The sequence below is a fragment of the Anolis carolinensis genome, unplaced genomic scaffold (genome assembly GCF_035594765.1).
Source record: "Anolis carolinensis isolate JA03-04 unplaced genomic scaffold, rAnoCar3.1.pri scaffold_15, whole genome shotgun sequence".
In the NCBI taxonomy this organism is placed as follows: domain Eukaryota; kingdom Metazoa; phylum Chordata; class Lepidosauria; order Squamata; family Dactyloidae; genus Anolis; species Anolis carolinensis.
Genome location: NW_026943826.1, coordinates 13,043,825 through 13,058,446, shown reverse-complemented (window position 1 = coordinate 13,058,446; position 14,622 = coordinate 13,043,825). Strand labels below are relative to the sequence as shown.

Below are 14,622 nucleotides of genomic sequence, written 5' to 3'. Positions count from 1 at the left end.
AGAGACCACCAGGGCCACCGGTCCAACCTTCGTCTTGCAGGGAAATACGGTCAAAGCACTCCTGACATAGATTCGTAGTATCATAGAATCGTAGTACCGTAGTATCATATTATCATGGAATCATTTGCTAAGATAGCCAGCAATCGGTATGCATTTGCTGCCCCCTTGTGGCAATCCTCATGTATATATTAGTATGTGGATATGTGTAAGTATGTACATCTGTATATGTGTATGTATTTCTGTATACATGTGCATGTATAAATGTGCATATATGTAAATGCGTTACATATGTTTATGTTTAAATGTGTTGTATGTATATAGGTGTATGTGTACATTTGTTACATATGTGTATGTATACATGTGTACTTATATGGACTGGGTGGCCCTTATGGTTTCCTCCAACTATGTGATTGTACAATTCTATAGCCATCAAGTGCCGTAGCATCTGTTTAAAAATTATCAGTGCCCTCCTCCAAGACGCAACGAAGAACAACGCTGACATTTCAATGTATATTTATTGGTTTAGAGAGAATATTTATTGGTTTGAGAGAATAGGCAGACAGGCAGTTCAGGTGGGACTCCAATGCTATTATACTAAGAGATCTACTTTGAGGTTAGACAAGGATAGGATAAATTTTCAGGAACATGGTTGGATTAATACACACCAGCGGTACTCTAAGTGTGCTCCGCGGAACCCTCTGAGTCCCCGCAGAGCCCTCGGAGTATCCGCTGAGCCCTCAGGGTCCCCACTGAGCCCTCGGGGTCCCTGCAGATTCCTCGGGGTCCCCATGGAGTCCCCAGAGTCCCCGTGGAGCCCTCGGGACTATCTGCTGAGCCCTCGGGGTCCTCACAGAGCCTTCAGGGTCCCTGCGGAGCCCTCGGGGTCCCCGTGGAGTCCCCGGAGTCCTCTGAGTATCCGCTGAGCCCTCGGAGTCCCTGCTGAGTCCCTGGAGTCCCCACAGAACCCTCAGAGTATCCGCGGAGCCCCCGGGGTCCTTGCAGAGCCTTTGGGGTCCTCGCAGAGCCCTTGGGGTCCACATGGAGCCCCCAGAGTCCCCGATGCGCCCTCAGAGGATCTACTGAGCCCTCGGAGTCCCCGTGGAGCACTCGAAGTATCCTCTGAGCCCTCAGGGTCCCCACGGAGCACTCGGAGTATCCGCTGAGCCCTCAGGGTCCCCACAGAGCACTCGGGGTCCCCACTGAGCCCTTGGGGTCCCCGCGGAGACCTCTGAGTATCCGCTGTGCCCCCGGAGTCCCCGCGGAACCCTCGGAATATCCGCTGAGCCCTCGGGGTCCTTGCAGAACCTTCGGGGTCCCCGCTGAGCCCTCGGAGTATCCACTGAGCCCTCGGGGTCACCACGGAGCCTTTGGGGTCCCACTGAGCCCTCGGAGTCCCCGAAGAGCCCTCGGGGTCACCACAGAGCCCTCGGAGTCTCCGTGGGGTCTCAACCAACTCAACATACTTTCTGGAGTAGAACTTTCGAAGTAAGTACGGCACAATCAAACAGGGATGACAGTTATAGACCAGGAACAGGACATATTTTTTCAATTTTTGTTACATAGTGTAGATGAGCACAACGATCGGTGAGAAGCCTTAGCTATCTGGGAAGAGCAGGAACCCCGAGAAGATGCTGTCGGCCCCCTCGGTGCCCCCGACGAGGGAGTTCTTCTCCGTCGGCTCCAGCCAGACCGACTCCTCCCGGGCCATGCGGAGGACCACGCCGCCGGTGGTGACCTGGAAGGAGTTGTAGACAAAGTCGCAGAAGGCCACCACCCGCTCCCCCCGCTCGTTGCCGCGGCCTTTCTTCAGCTGGAGGCAGAGGTTCCCGCGGGAGCTGACGTGGTACGTGAAGTAGTAGAGGCCCGGGATCTCGCACTTGAAGCGGCCGTAGCGCGTCTCGTAGTTCCCGTTGACGTTGGTGAGGAGCCGGTCGAAGCGGACCTGTGACGAATAAGATACGAGGTTGGGATTGAGTGAAATTTGACCCGAGACAAATGAATAACTCTGTGGTGGAAAACAACATGTTTACATTACCAGAGGCAATGAATTCTTTAAGTGAGCTGGGCTTGACGGTCAGGTGCTCACCCCGACCTTTCGTTTGGTAGATCTTATTACTGCTGGTGATTTACTACAGCCCAGCCCACCTATAATCTGTATTGCTCTGTTTTATACTCGGTCTCAATGTGAACGAAATAAAGTATGAAAAGTGTTTACGACTGACCGGCTGCCCCCGCCGTGGTGATATGGTGATGCCTCGTGCGGCCGAGAAGGCTGACTTGAGGGAGGTCTTGGAGTCCCCGGAATCGCCCTTCGGCCCACGCGGACCGGCCGGACCAGGCGGACCCTTGGACCCCGCATTTCCTCGGGGTCCTACTTTCCCCGGATAGCCCGGCTCGCCCGGTTCTCCTGGTTCTCCGACATCTCTGTAGTCGTCGACTGTCCCTGGTGGACCTACAAGGCAAAGAATAGAATGATCTCGTTTTGATTGTCCATCATACATCGAAATTGAATGTCACTCCCAAGAGGACCTACAGGACACAGGTGAAGAGTTAGGGAGAGACAGAAAGAGAGAAATGTATCTGTGAATGGATGGATGGATGGATAGATAGATAGATAGATAGATAGATAGATAGATAGATAGATAGATAGATGGATCAATGGATAGATGGAAGGATGGATGGATGGATAGATGGATGGATGGATGGATAGATAGATAGATAGATAGATAGATAGATAGATAGATAGATAGATAGATAGATAGATAGATAGATAGATGGATCAATGGATGGATAGATGGAAGGATGGATGGATGGATAGATAGATGGATAGATAGATAGATAGATAGATAGATAGATAGATAGATAGATAGATAGATAGATAGATGGATCAATGGATGGATAGATGGAAGGATGGATGGATGGATAGATAGATGGATAGATAGATAGATAGATAGATAGATAGATAGATAGATAGATAGATAGATAGATAGATGGATCAATGGATGGATAGATGGAAGGATGGATGGATGGATAGATAGATGGATAGATAGATAGATAGATAGATGATAGATAGATAGATAGATAGATAGATAGATAGATAGATAGATAGATGGATGGATCAATGGATGGATAGATGGAAGGATGGATGGATGGATAGATAGATGGATAGATAGATAGATAGATAGATAGATAGATAGATAGATAGATAGGGACACAGGTGAAGAGATAGAGAAAGAGAGAAATGTATTCCTAACCCAACCCAATCTTAACCCAACCCAACGCTATTCCTAACCCGAACCCAATCTTAACCCAAATCCTAACTTCAACCCGTCCTTATTCCCCTGACCCAACCTCTCATGTTTGGTTCGGACCCAGAGGTCCTCTTCATCCCGACCGCCTTGCCCTTCCTCTTACCTCGTTCCCCTTTGGTCCCGTCTCCTCCGTCGCGGCCGTTGGGACCCGGAGCTCCCGGCATGCCGGGGATCCCCGGGATCAGGGTCGGGCCCTGGCAAGTGGAAGCCCCAGCCATCTTGCAGGCGGGGAGGCAAACCAGTACGGCCCAGATGACCACCTTCTCAGCACTCCGCATCCTGGGAGGGTGGAGGTGGAGAACGGGAGAACGGGAAGGTTGACGGTCGGACGAAAGCACTGCGGAGACCGGGACACAACTGCGTGGCCTATACGGACGACACACCAAACACACACTCACACAAAGTGCGTTGGGCAATCACAGCCTCCCCCTCCATGCTACAAACCACAGCGAAATGGATCGACACTTCCCTTTTCTTCCATCTTTTCGTGTGGTTTCACATCCGCACTTTGTGCAGCTAAAGGGAAGCGTGGCCTCCTCGCTGTTCTGCAAGCTCGGCAAGAAATCGGGTGTTTTCCCAGCAAAATTGCAATCTCGGTGGTTTGTTGTGTTCTTTTGTGGCGACCCACAAGGACAGCTCAGGCCTTTGTGTTGTCGACGGCTTTCACTGGGTTGCTGTGAGTCTTCCAGGCTGTATGTTCCAAAGAAACTCCATCAGTACTTAATGTTTGTGGTGTTGGACAATGTTGAGTGTGCTCTCAGCCTGTAGGGTGAACTACAACTCCCACTAGGGTGAGCGGGTCCCCTCAAACCCCTCCAGTAGGTTGAGTTCGTCATGGGGGTGCCATAGGGGAAAGAGTTATGGGAGAGGCAGTGGGCGGAGTCATTCAAATTAGACACCAATGGAGAGAGCAAGAAACACTGGGATGCCTGTGGTGGAGGAAAAACAATGTCAAGGATGAAATTGTCCCCGTATGAAAGCCTTCCCTTGGGTGGTGGACAGGATGGTGTCTGTAGAGGACGTTGGCATGGCTCTTAGACATGTCCACAGTGCTCTCTATAACTGGGATGTCTGTGGTGGAGGTAATACATGAAATCTAGGATGAAATTATCCCCGAATGAAAGCCTTCCCGTGGGTGGTGGACAGGATGGTGTCTGTGGAGGACGTTGGCATGGCTCTTAGACATGTCCACAGTGCTCTCTATAACTGGGATGTCTGTGGTGGAGGTAATACATGAAATCTAGGATGAAATTATCCCCGAATGAAAGCCTTCCCTTGGGTGGTGGACAGGATGGTGTCTGTGGAGGACGTTGGCACGGCTCTTAGACATGTCCACAGTGCTCTCTATAACTGGGATGTCTGTGGTGGAGGAAATACATGAAATCTAGGATGAAATTGTCCCTGAATGAAAGCCTTCACTTGGGTGGTGGGCAGTGTAGTGTCTGTGGAGGACGTTATCAGGGCTCTTGGACATGTTCACGGTGCTCACCATAACCTGCAATGTCATTGGAGGGAGGGCCACGGGTGTCTCCTGAGTATGGTAAGAAACACTGGGGTGTCTGTGGTGGAGGAAAAACAGAAAATCTAGGATGAAATTGACCCTGTCACTTGGGTGATGGAAGTGTTTATGGAGGACATTGGAAGGGCTCTTGGACATGTCCATGGTGCTCTCTATAACTGGGATGTCTGTGGTGGAGGGCCATTGGTGTCTCTGAGTAGTGGGAGCTGTAGCTATTTATGGAAGTGGGAGCTTGTCTGTGGAAATGGACACCCCAGCCACACACTTACACTTTTATTATGTGTACAGATTCGTGATTCGGACATTTACGAATATTAACAGATCGTACAAATCTCCGAATTACGACGTGGACTTCCGAAGCTTTACACAACCCTAATGTCTAGTGAGTGAGCCTCACTCCTGGATCACTGCATTGGCAAAGAAAAATATCCTTGTCCTTGATTCACAACTGTTTTATATAATTCTGTATTTTTTTTTTACATATGTTTCTATTTTAGTGATTTTTTTTTCTCACCTTCATCACAAGCCACCTGAAAGGGGAACGGCGTTCCCGTGAATAAATATTTGTTTCAAAGTAAGCACAACCTTTTTTTTATATGCTGTTTTTATAATCCCGAGACCTTTGGGACGTGTTTTATATTTTTCCTTCTCCTTCCATTGGCGGTGGTGTTTGTTCTTTTGGTCTCTCGCCCCTGGGATATGACTGAAGAGTAAAAACGCCGACGACGATGGAGCAACGAAAGGAAGCAAATAATAGATTTATTAAACATCTAGTCCCCTGAACAGCTGAGGACACGAGTAGAGAAATATTGGCTGTAATTCATATATATATATAGGTTAGTATTTCTCAACCTGAGGGCCGGGACCCCGGGAGGGGTTGCGAGGGAGTGTCTTGGTTTTTAGGCCCGTTCCTGGATTATTTGGCTCGTTTTTTCAGAAAACTGCTTTGGATAGACCGCATCAGCTCCAGTTTCGTAGACAAAATGTATGTTGGCCAATAGAGGTGCACGAAGCAGCGGAAATCCGATTAGTAATTCATTTTGGAGATTTTCGCTTAATTTCGTAAAGATTCAGAGGGCTCCCGTACTAACGAATCATACAAATCCCCAAATTACTAAATAGACTTCCGAAGCCTTGCACAGCACTATTGGCCAATGTGATCAATTCGAGAGAAGACACAGTCCCATCTAGGTCGCCGATTTATTGTTGATGACACGTCCAGATCTAGAAATAGAACTAGAGGATAGGAAGCTGAAGAAGAGAGTTCTGAAGTTCTAAAGAACTTAAATCTATGAGAGTAAAGCCACTTGACACATTGCTAAATGCCACTGATTAAATGGGTTAGCAATTGTGGGGACAACCAATCAGATTCGGGCCCTAATCTGGGAAAAGCAAAAACCCGGAGAAAACGCTGTCAGACCCACTGATGCCCACCATGCCGTTGTAGTCGTTGACCGCCAGCCACACTTGGTGGCCCACTTGCATCTGGAGGAGGAGGCCTCCTGAGCTCACTTGCTTGGGGTTGGTCATGTGGTCGCAGAAGCTGGCCACCTTCTCCCGGTTCAGGTACATGTTGACGCAGAGGTTGTCCGTCTGGGAGGCGTGGTAGACGAAATAGTAGAGGCCTGGGACGCGGCAGGTGAACTTGCCCGTGGTGACGTCGTAGTCTTGGTTGGTGATGGTGACAGCTTTGTTGAAGACCACGGGGGTGTTCTTCGCAGGGTGCTGGCCCGTCTGGCGCATTACCGTGAAGGCCGATTGATGGGTGCGCTTGTAGCCGCCCGGCTCGCCCGGCGTGCCTTTCTCTCCCTCCAGACCAGGGTCTCCTGGAGGTCCGGTTGGGCCACGTGGCCCGTTCTTCCCGGGCAGACCAGGGATACCTGGAAGTCCAGCCTCCCCCTTTGGACCTTGGCTTCCAAAAACGCCTGGGACACCTACAAGAGATGCAATACGGTTTAATACAACCGCTGGAAATTTCCACAAAGCTGTGCTGAGGAACCTAGAACGTTCTTCTAGGTCCTCCAACACAACAATATTGTATGCTGGGACTGAAAGCAAGGCAATTCAATGGTCGTAGCCATGGTTTCATACAGCCGTGATCCAACGACTGGAAGTTTTCAGAAAGAGGTGTTGAGGAACCTAGAATATTCTTCTAGGTCCTCAAACACAACAATATAATACATTGGAGCTGAAAGCGAAAAAATTCAATGGTTGTATCCATGGCTTAATCCAACCATGATCCAGCCACTGGGCATTTCTATCAAGTTGTGTTGAGGAACCTAGAACATTCTTCTAGGTCCTCAAATTCAACAATATAATACACTAGCTGTGCCCGGCCACGCGTTGCTGTGGCAAAGTGGTGGTGATATTGGTTAAAAATTGTGTAATTTTTATTTGACGTTATTTGTAATTTTTTATAAATTTTATTGTAAGTTATCTTTTTATTATATTTTATTATTTTCTTGTATTATTTTTAGTTATTTTCTGTTATAGTATTTTATTGTATTAATTTTTTAGTGTTTTTAATTATTTTTTAGTGTTTTTTATTATTTTTTTATTGGGTTGTTAGGAGACCAAGTTGGAGGAGCTTAGCCTTCTAACTGGCAGCAATTGGATAAAAGCAATTATTTCTCTCTCTCTAATTAGGACTTTATTTTTGTTTTCTTTTTGTTGTATCAACCTAGAGCCGTGGATGATGGGTTGTGTTGTCACATTTTGAGGTTGGAGGGCCTGTAGTTTTGTTGTTTTGTGGGTCGCCATGATGCCATCACTCTTTTGTATATATACATTGAGGCTGAAGGCGAAAAAATTCAATGGTTGTAGCCATGGCTTCATACAACTGTGATCCAACCACTGGACATTTCCATCAAGTTGTGTTGAGGAACCTAGAACATTCTTCTAGGTTCTCCAATTCAACAATATAATACATTGGGGCTGAAAGTGAAAAAAATTCAATGGTTGTAGCCATGGTTTCATACAACTGTGATCCAACCACTGGACATTTCCATCAAGTTGTGTTGAGGAACCTAGAACATTCTTCTAGGTTCTCCAATTCAACAATATAATACATTGGGGCTGAAAGTGAAAAAAATTCAATGGTTGTAGCCATGGTTTCATACAACTGTGATCCAACCACTGGACATTTCCATCAAGACGTATTGAGGGACCTAGAACATTCTTCATTAATGTTCCCTCAGGCATTGGGCCCTTCAAGCGCAAAGCCTTGCAAGAAGAATAGAAAGAGATTGGCGTGGAAGGAAGGCCTTGAACCGGTTACCTCGCTCTCCTTTGGATCCTTTCTGGCCATCCCGGCCATCTTTGCCCGGTGGGCCTGGCACTCCAGGAAGCCCAGGATTGCCGTAACAATATTGGGGAGGTTCAGCTCCTGAAGATAAATCGGCCAGAAAGAGAGAAACGAGGACAAATTTCCATCCCAGAAGCCTCCTTGAATCCAAGTCCATCTTCATCCTGTGAAGAAATCCAAGAATGGGAAACAATGGATGAGAGAGTACATGGTCCAGACCTGAACATTCCTCATATATATATATATATATATATATATATATATATATATATATATATATATACACTCCACTTGCCTAGTTTCCAACAGACCTCCCACCCTCTGAGTATGCTTGCCACAGATGCAGGTGAAACGTCAGGAGAGAATGCTTCTGGAACATGACCAGGCAGCCCAGAAAACTCACAGCAAGACAGTGATTCCGGCCATGAAAGCCTTCGACAACATAATAATAATAATAATAATAATAATAATAATAATAATAATAATAATATGAAGTCCAGCATATCTATCTTGTTTGCTGTGTCATAATAATAATAATAATAATAATAATAATAATAATAATAATAATAATGGACTAAGAGCCTTCCTTTGAGGCATCCTGGACTGAAGAAATTCATCACCATCATCATCATCATCATCATCATTATTCCATCTGAAAGCCATACACACCACCTTCCCTTTGGAGGTGGACTCAATAATAATAATAATAATAATAATAATAATAATAATAATAATAATATGAAATCCAGCATATCTATCTTGTTTGCTGTGTCATAATAATAATAATAATAATAATAATAATAATAATAATAATAATAATAATAATAATAATAATGGACTAAGAGCCTTCCTTTGAGGCATCCTGGATTCAAGAAAATCATCATGATCATCATCATCATCATCATCATCATTATATCTGAAAGCCACACACCCTACCTTCCCTTTGGAGGTGGACTCACAACAACAACCACAACAACAACAACAACAGACAACAAGCCTTCCTTTGGGGTATCCGAACCAGAGGGATCCTCTGTTGACCAACTTGAATAGCACAGAACAGCCTTGCAGCTTCAAAGCCAGGCTGCTTCCTAACCACCACACTACGCCACAGCAATGCGTGGCCGGGCACATCATATATATATATATATATATATATATATATATATATATATATATTCTAATTTCTGACTCATTTGTACAGCTTACAAATTACGAAGACTATCCATTTGATGCTAGTATATATATATATATATATATATATATATATATATATGCTAACACCAAATGCATAGCCTTCGTAATGTGTAAGCTGTACAAATGAGTCAGAAATTAGAATATATATATATATATAAAAGGGTAATGGCATCACGGCACCGGACAAAACAACTAAACTAAACGCCCCACAACCTTGAAAATTGACAGCACAACTTCTCATCCATGCCTCTATGTTCATACAAGAAAAAGGAAAGAAAAATTAAGCAACGCGTGGCCGGGCACAGCTAGTGTATATATATATATATATATATATTTGCAACACCGTCAGTGGCCGTCGTTTTTCTTACCTTGGATAGATCTGTGTCTCTGCCCACTCTAGGCAAGGATTTAGCTTCTCGTCTTTGCAAATCTTTTACTTTCAATGGGGAAGTTGACGGCCTGGAAGGGCCGAGAAGAACTGACCCATCCCTTTTCCTGTCTTTACGCCGCAGAGGGCCTTCCCTTCCCAAACTACATTTCCCAGAATCCTGTGTTCTCCGTCTCCTGCCCATTAACTTTGCTAGTCCTGCCCCCGGTGACTTTGCTTGCGGAAACACTTTATGTTCTCTTGGTTTGACCAAAGTGTTTTAGTGCTTACACTGAACATTAAACTCACCTTGGGAGGCATCCGAAGGTTACAGAATCGTAACGAAAATCATTGGGGAGTGTTTCGATTCTTAAATCCCCCCACCCACCTTCTTTGGGAGGCTCCTTCTTTGGAGGCTTTTAAGCAGAGGCTGGATGGCCATCTGTCGGGGGTGCTTTGAATGCGATTTCCTGCTTCTTGGCAGAATGGGGTTGGACTGGATGGCCCATGAGGTCTCTTCCAACTCTACTATTCTATGATTCTATGATTCTATGATTCTATGATTCTATGATTCCTGCGTGTTTCTAATATCAATTCGTAAGCACAAAACTAACGAATTTGATCCGAAGTACGAATTAGAAACGAAATTATGCACACCCCTAATAACCGACCTTGCGATATCTGTTGGATTTTATTTAATTTAATTTTTTCCATGCCCTACTTTTCGCTGGATGCGACGGCGACATTTCCAATCCTCAGGGGCGAAACCAGCGGGTTTTGTTGTCGGACAAAAAGGGAAGAAGAAGTGACACAAATATCTCAAAATGCAAATAGAGAATGGCCTCCTGGTCAAGGCGAGATCCTTTCATGGTCCACTTTGCATGCAGGCCGATGGCACGAGGAGGGAGATTGGGATTCGTGCCGCATCGTCAGGAAACAACAGCCTGGAATCCCCCTTTCCCAAGAAACCGAAAGAGAGAAGAGCCAAGGGTTTTCCTCCTACCCTGGACATTATTCCACATATATATATATATATACACACACACTAAGTGTGCCCGGCCACGCGTTGCTGTGGCAAAGTGGTGGTGGTATTGATTAAAAATTGTTGTGGAATTTTTATTTGACGTTATTTGTATTATTAAATTAATTTTATTGTAACTTATCTTTTTATTTATTATATTTTATTATTTTCTTTTATTGTTTTTAGTTATTTTGTGTTGTTATAGTATTTTATTGTATTAATTTTTTTAGTGTTTTTAATTATTTTTAGTGTTTTTTATTATTTTTATTGCATTATTTGTATGCATTTCATTTTTTATTGTTTTATTATTATTTGTATGTATTATATTTTATTATTTGATTATATTATATTATTTTTATTTATGTTTTTAAATTGTATTATTGTATTTTTATGGGGGGGGGGGTTGTATTTGTTTTATTATTTTTGTTTGTCTTTGTATTGGGTTGCTCTGACTTCTGTGGTCTGCCCGGTCATGTTTGAAATGTATTCTCTCCTGATGTTTCTAACTGGCAGCAATTGGATAAAAACAACTGTTCCTTTTCTCCTAATTAGGAGTTAATTTTTCTTTTCTTTTTGTTGTCAGCACCTAGGGGCAAGGATTTTGGGTCGTGTTGCCAAGTTTCATGTGTTTGGGTCATGTAGTTTTGGGTCATGTAAGTCAGCATGGAATTACAATGTTTTATTCATTCACTTTCTACAAGGTAGTCTACAATGTCACCATGAGGATCTCGGACAAATGGAATTAATTATATATACGTTTTTAAGGTTTTTATAATGTGTTTTAACAATGTTATTAATGGATCTGTTTATATTGTTTTTATGATTGCATTTTGGGCATTAAATTTTGCCAATCAGGTGAGAAGGGCAGGATATAAATGTTGTAAATAAATAAAATAAATAAATAAATAGTTGCATTGTTGTGCATGTTTGCCTTTTTTTTTGGTTTTGTGGCTCCGGATTGTGTTTTTGTGGTGTGGTTGTGTTGTAAGAACCGTGAGGCAAGGCTTTTGCGTTGTGTTGCCAAGTTTCGTATTTCTGGGGCGTTTAGTTGTGTTGTTATAGTCACGGCGCAAACAACTTTACCCTTTTATATATATAGACTAGCTGTGCCCGGCCACGCGTTGCTGTGTCTGAGTCTGGTGTTGTTGTTCAGTCTACATTAGGTTGTATTGATGCTGTGACCTCCACCCTTCTTTATACTCACATTAGTAGTAGTATTTGAAGTCTGTTACCTTGTTCAATTTTTCAGTTTTGTGGGTCCGGATTGTGTTTTGTGGTGTGATTGTGTTGTTACAATCGGGAGGCAAGGCTTTTGCGTTGTTTTGCCAAGTTTCGTATTTCTGGGGCGTTTAATTGTGTTGTTATAGTCATGATGTATTGTTGTGAATTTTGTGGGTCTGGATTGTGGTTTTGTGGTGTGATTGTGTTGTTACAACTGGGAGGAAAGCCTTTTGCGTTGTGTTGTCAAGTTTTGTATTTCTGGGGCACTTAGTTGTGTGCCAAGTTTCATATTTCTGGGGCGTTTAGTTGTGTTGTTATAGTCACAATGCTTTGTTGTGAGTTTTGTGCATCCGGATTGTGGTTTTGTGGTGTGGTTGTGTTGTTACAACCAGGAGGCAAGGCTTTTGCGTTGTGTTGTCAGGTTTTGTATTTCTGGGGCGTTTAGTTGTGTTGTTATAGTCACGATGTATTGTTGTGAGTTTTATGGGTCCGAATTGTGGTTTTGTGGTGTGGTTGTGTTGTTACAACCGGGAGGGAAGGCTTTTGCGTTGTGTTGCCAAGTTTTGTATTTCTAGGGCGTTTAGTTGTGTTGTTATAGTCATGATGTGTTGTTGTGAGTTTTGTGGGTCCGGATTGTGGTTTTGTGGTGTGGTTGTGTTGTTGTAACCGGAAGGCAAGGCTTTTGCATTGTGTTGCCAAGTTTCGTATTTGTGGGATGTTTAGTTTTGTTGTTATAGTCACTGCGCCCGCAACTTTATCCTTTTATATAGATAGATATGCGCAGTATTTTATGAAGACTACTTTTTAACCCAGGGAAATCTTCTCAAAAGTTGGGATTGTCTTATACGCTGGGTATCGTCTTATAGGGCGGGTAGTGAAACTTCCGAGCTGGATTGGAGAATCTGCAGTTGCCGCATATGGTGGGGGGAGCTCAAAAATAGTTGCGGCCGCTTTCCCGTTGTATGAAAACAGCAAGGACAGCACTGTACAAGTACGGTAGAAGAAAATCCACTCACCAGGATGTCTGCACTACCACCCTGATAGACTTGGAGACAGGGAGAGCTGGGCAGGCAGGGAGACAGTTTTCCTGCTAGTCGTAGGCATTTGAATTAAAAATTACCATATTGAAATAAAATTTGATTTTTTTGATTTTTATTTGGTGCGCATTGGAAGAGGTGTAGTCTTATACAATAGCACAGCATATGAGAATAAGGTAATATGGGTAGGATGGAGCTCAGTAGCAAAGCAGTGCATTAAGCGTTGAAGGCCGATACTAGATCAGGACAATAGTACAGTATCGTCTGCATAGGAGAGTAACAAAACATGTGTAGAATGGAGTTTGATGGCAAAGTAATGCATTAAGGGGTTAATGCATTGTGCGATACTAGATAAGGACAATAACACAGTATCGTCTGCATAGGAGAGTAAGGTAATATGGGTAGGATGGAGCTCAGTAGCAAAGCAGTGCATTAAGCGTTGAAGGCCGATACTAGATCAGGACAATAGTACAGTATCGTCTGCATAGGAGAGTAACAAAACATGTGTAGAATGGAGTTTGATGGCAAAGTAACGCATTAAGGGGTTAATGCATTGTGCGATACTAGATAAGGACAATAACACAGTATTGTCTGCATATGAGAGTAAGGTAATATGGGTAGGATGGAGCTCAGTAGCAAAGCAGTGCATTAAGTGTTGAAGGCCGATACTAATAAGGACAATAAGACAGTATCGTCTGCATATAAGAATAAGGGAACATGGGTAGGATGGAGCTCAGTAGCAAAGCATTAGTAAGTGTTTAATGCATTGTGCGATACTAGATAAGGACAATAGCACAGTATCGTCTGCGTATGAGAATAAGGGAACATGGGTAGGATGGAGCTCAGTAGCAAAGCATTATTGTGTTTAATGCATTGTGCGATACTAGATAAGGACAATAGCATAGTATCGTCTGCATAGGAGAGTAACAAAACATGTGTGGAATGGAGTTTGATGGCAAAGCAATGCATTAAGTATTGAATGCATTGTGCAATACTAGATAAGGACAATAGTACAGTATCGTCTGCATAGGAGAGTAACAAAACATGTGTGGAATGGAGTTTGATGGCAAAGTAATGCATTAAGGGGTTAATGCATTGTGCGATACTAGATAAGGACAATAACACAGTATTGTCTGCATATGAGAGTAAGGTAATATGGGTAGGATGGAGCTCAGTAGCAAAGCAGTGCATTAAGTGTTGAAGGCCGATACTAATAAGGACAATAAGACAGTATCGTCTGCATATAAGAATAAGGGAACATGGGTAGGATGGAGCTTGGTAGCAAAGCATTAGTAAGTGTTTAATGCATTGTGCGATACTAGATAAGGACAATAGCACAGTATCGTCTGCGTATGAGAATAAGGGAACATGGGTAGGATGGAGCTCAGTAGCAAAGCATTATTGTGTTTAATGCATTGTGTGATACTAGATAAGGATAATAGCACAGTATCATCTGCATAGAAGAATAAGGTAATATGGGTAGGATGGAGCTCAGTAGCAAAGCAGTGCATTAAGTGTTGAAGGCCGATACTAATAAGGACAATAAGACAGTATCGTCTGCATATAAGAATAAGGGAACATGGGTAGGATGGAGCTTGGTAGCAAAGCATTAGTAAGTGTTTAATGCATTGTGCGATACTAGATAAGG

General features: G+C 43.7%; 3 protein-coding genes across 4 annotated transcripts in view; all 3 read right to left on the bottom strand.

Annotated features, from left to right (window-relative positions):
- Positions 1-496: 496 nt before the first annotated feature.
- c1qb (complement C1q B chain) lies at positions 497-3,829 on the bottom strand. The gene is made up of 3 exons (XM_062965566.1): positions 3,415-3,829; positions 2,223-2,452; positions 497-1,942 (listed from the first exon to the last, which is right to left on the bottom strand). Exons 1-3 carry the CDS (start codon positions 3,587-3,589, stop codon positions 1,595-1,597), a joined length of 753 nt encoding a protein of 250 aa, XP_062821636.1. The 5' UTR covers positions 3,590-3,829; the 3' UTR covers positions 497-1,594.
- A 1,740-nt stretch (positions 3,830-5,569) lies between these two features.
- Positions 5,570-10,543, bottom strand: c1qc (complement C1q C chain). Of its 2 annotated transcripts, none has more exons than XM_062965568.1 (3): positions 10,417-10,543; positions 8,108-8,298; positions 5,570-6,764 (listed from the first exon to the last, which is right to left on the bottom strand). In XM_062965568.1, exons 2-3 carry the CDS (start codon positions 8,295-8,297, stop codon positions 6,208-6,210), a joined length of 747 nt encoding a protein of 248 aa, XP_062821638.1. In that variant the 5' UTR covers position 8,298; positions 10,417-10,543; the 3' UTR covers positions 5,570-6,207. The 2 variants fall into 2 exon arrangements, with proteins under 2 accessions (XP_062821638.1, XP_062821637.1); XM_062965567.1 differs by lacking the exon at positions 10,417-10,543 and adding an exon at positions 9,697-9,853.
- Positions 10,544-13,067: 2,524 nt separating this feature from the next.
- Positions 13,068-14,622, bottom strand: part of c1qa (complement C1q A chain) — a 5,399-nt gene continuing 3,844 nt past the window's right edge. Inside the window, exon 3 of the mRNA XM_003230594.4 lies at positions 13,068-14,622. This exon is cut by the window's right edge and continues 1,891 nt beyond it. The gene's annotated coding sequence lies outside the window, so the exon portion shown is untranslated.